Below are 2,118 nucleotides of genomic sequence, written 5' to 3' on the forward strand. Positions count from 1 at the left end.
GAAGAAGCTTTGCTGCTCTGGCTGTGCGGTGTAAAAGTGTGTCTGACGCGCGTTGGGCGGAGCTACTCTATCCTTTCTTTGCCTTGCAGTGTTAATAAAGTAGTTTTATCATGTTTTTAAGTGGGACAATCCACCTGAAAACTTAATCAGTGCAGTCAGTTCATCCATATCCGCCTTCCAATATTTCTGTGGGAGCCGCTCAGACCCCCCCATACCAGCGGTGCGCTGTCAGTAGGATCCCATTCAACGGGCTTGTTTGTCAGACATGGTAATTTTTCTAAAGGAAAACTGCTAAGTAAAAAGGTCCTCACAATGTAACAGTGAATATTAGACACAGAAATTTTTTTTTTAATGTAAGAGGAAAAATGTAAATGGAAAAATCAGAGCTTAAAATAAAACTCAAGATTTGTACTTTTTTATGTTGTATAATTTTCTTTTTCTTCGAATTGATATTATAAAACTGGTATCGAAAAAAGTATCGTTCAGGAACCGGTATCGAAGTGAAGGTATCGGTATTGGTACCGGAACCGAAAATTTTTGAACAATACCCAGCCCTAGAGATCAGTAACTAATGAAATAAACATGAGCTGCTTCAGCTGTTATGTCAAAGCTCCCCGTGGTGAGATAGATGGAAACTTACTCTGAACAACTCTTTCAGGTCATAGAACTGGCCGTGAATATCTCCACACACCTGAAACAGGAAAAACCTTTTTAGAAAAAACTCAGACCAGCAAGTATTCAGCAGTTTAATGCTACTCACTGTGACTGGAGAGTCCACCCTCTGAACGTTGCTTTCTTCAACCAGGATCTCTCTGAAAACACATTCAGATCAACATTTAAGTACAATCTCATGCTTTTAGTTTCATCCTCATCTTTTTTTTCAAGGAGTTTTGCAGTTTTAACAGCTTATAAACAAGTCTGTCATACTAAATGTCAATAAAGGATTTTATTCGGAAGGACTCAGCTCTGGATGTCAGGGATTTCTGTTGTTTGTGTGGAAAGCATCACCACAGCTTTAACTTTGATTTAACATCCAAACTTTCCATTTCTGAGGTGGAGATCCTGCTGCATGCAGGGAGAGACCAGGAGGTGATTTATGACTTTAATGCCTGCAGTCACTAACTGTACAGGTATTTACAGTTTAGTCAACCTGACGGCACAGATACGAGTCTACACCCTTCTAAGGGTTTATTAGAGGAAGAAAAGTAATTTCCCTCTGGGATTATTAAAGTATTTCTGATTCTGATAGATAAAATTAGCAACAAACCACAGCAGCTTTTAAAGAATTATTTAGAAGAATGTTCCTTTTAACTTAGAACACTTTTATTGTCATTTTTTTACACAGAGTGTATACAAAATGAAATTTAACTTTGTACAGCTCTCATGACATTTCCATTTCTTTAAGTGCAGCCGTGATCAAATTTAAACATTGGGAGAAAATTAAATATATATGGTGCAAATTCGCAGTGTTATCAGTTTGAGGCAGTCTGTGAAATGATTTAGAGTTGAGCTGTCTGATGGGGGGTGGAGAAGAACTCATCACATTTTAAGGTTCTTATTAGAGGAATTTTATTATACAGAATTTAAATTCTAGTTAAGCTGTAATTATTTCCCTAGTGTTTATATTTCAAAGTATTACCAAATTTAAATCACTCTGTAGAGTTTTACCAGAGGACGCAGATTGATCAGAATCATCTGGTGGCGCCCAAATCGTAAGATCGGAGTTCTAAAGATGGATCAACGCAGGCCGATCTGGGGATGTTTATCACAACAAACCTATTCCTATTTTGTAGGAATTAAAGGAACAGCTCAAGACTGGTTTACCGTAATTTTCGGTAAATTCGGTAATTTTTCGACCTTGCGGCTTATATAACAATGCGGCTTATCCATGGATTTTTACAACTAACGGCCACTAGCGTAATACCTAAATCTATGGATTTTACCATCCACCATGTTGACGTCACATTTGCTTAAACACACAAGTACGGTAGCCGCGCGCGCGGGAATGCGGAGGTCCTCCGGAAGCAGACTTCTACCATGAGTAGTACGAGACAGAACGACAGCGAGAAAGACGGATATTAAACATAAAAAACTCTGCGGCTTATAGTCCGAAAATTT

The 2,118-nt window shown here is 38.4% G+C and overlaps 1 protein-coding gene across 1 annotated transcript in view; it reads right to left on the reverse strand.

The window, feature by feature from the left end:
• ppp4c (protein phosphatase 4 catalytic subunit) overlaps positions 1 to 2,118 on the reverse strand; it is a 15,677-nt gene that overhangs the window by 5,425 nt on the left and 8,134 nt on the right. Inside the window, exons 2-3 of the mRNA XM_015403927.1 lie at positions 761 to 812; positions 641 to 691 (exon numbers count right to left, since the gene is read on the reverse strand). Coding sequence (XP_015259413.1) covers positions 641 to 691; positions 761 to 812 — 103 coding nt within the window. The remainder of the gene's footprint in view (positions 1 to 640; positions 692 to 760; positions 813 to 2,118) is intronic.

This window comes from Cyprinodon variegatus, unplaced genomic scaffold (genome assembly GCF_000732505.1).
Source record: "Cyprinodon variegatus isolate N-32 unplaced genomic scaffold, C_variegatus-1.0 Scaffold1596, whole genome shotgun sequence".
In the NCBI taxonomy this organism is placed as follows: domain Eukaryota; kingdom Metazoa; phylum Chordata; class Actinopteri; order Cyprinodontiformes; family Cyprinodontidae; genus Cyprinodon; species Cyprinodon variegatus.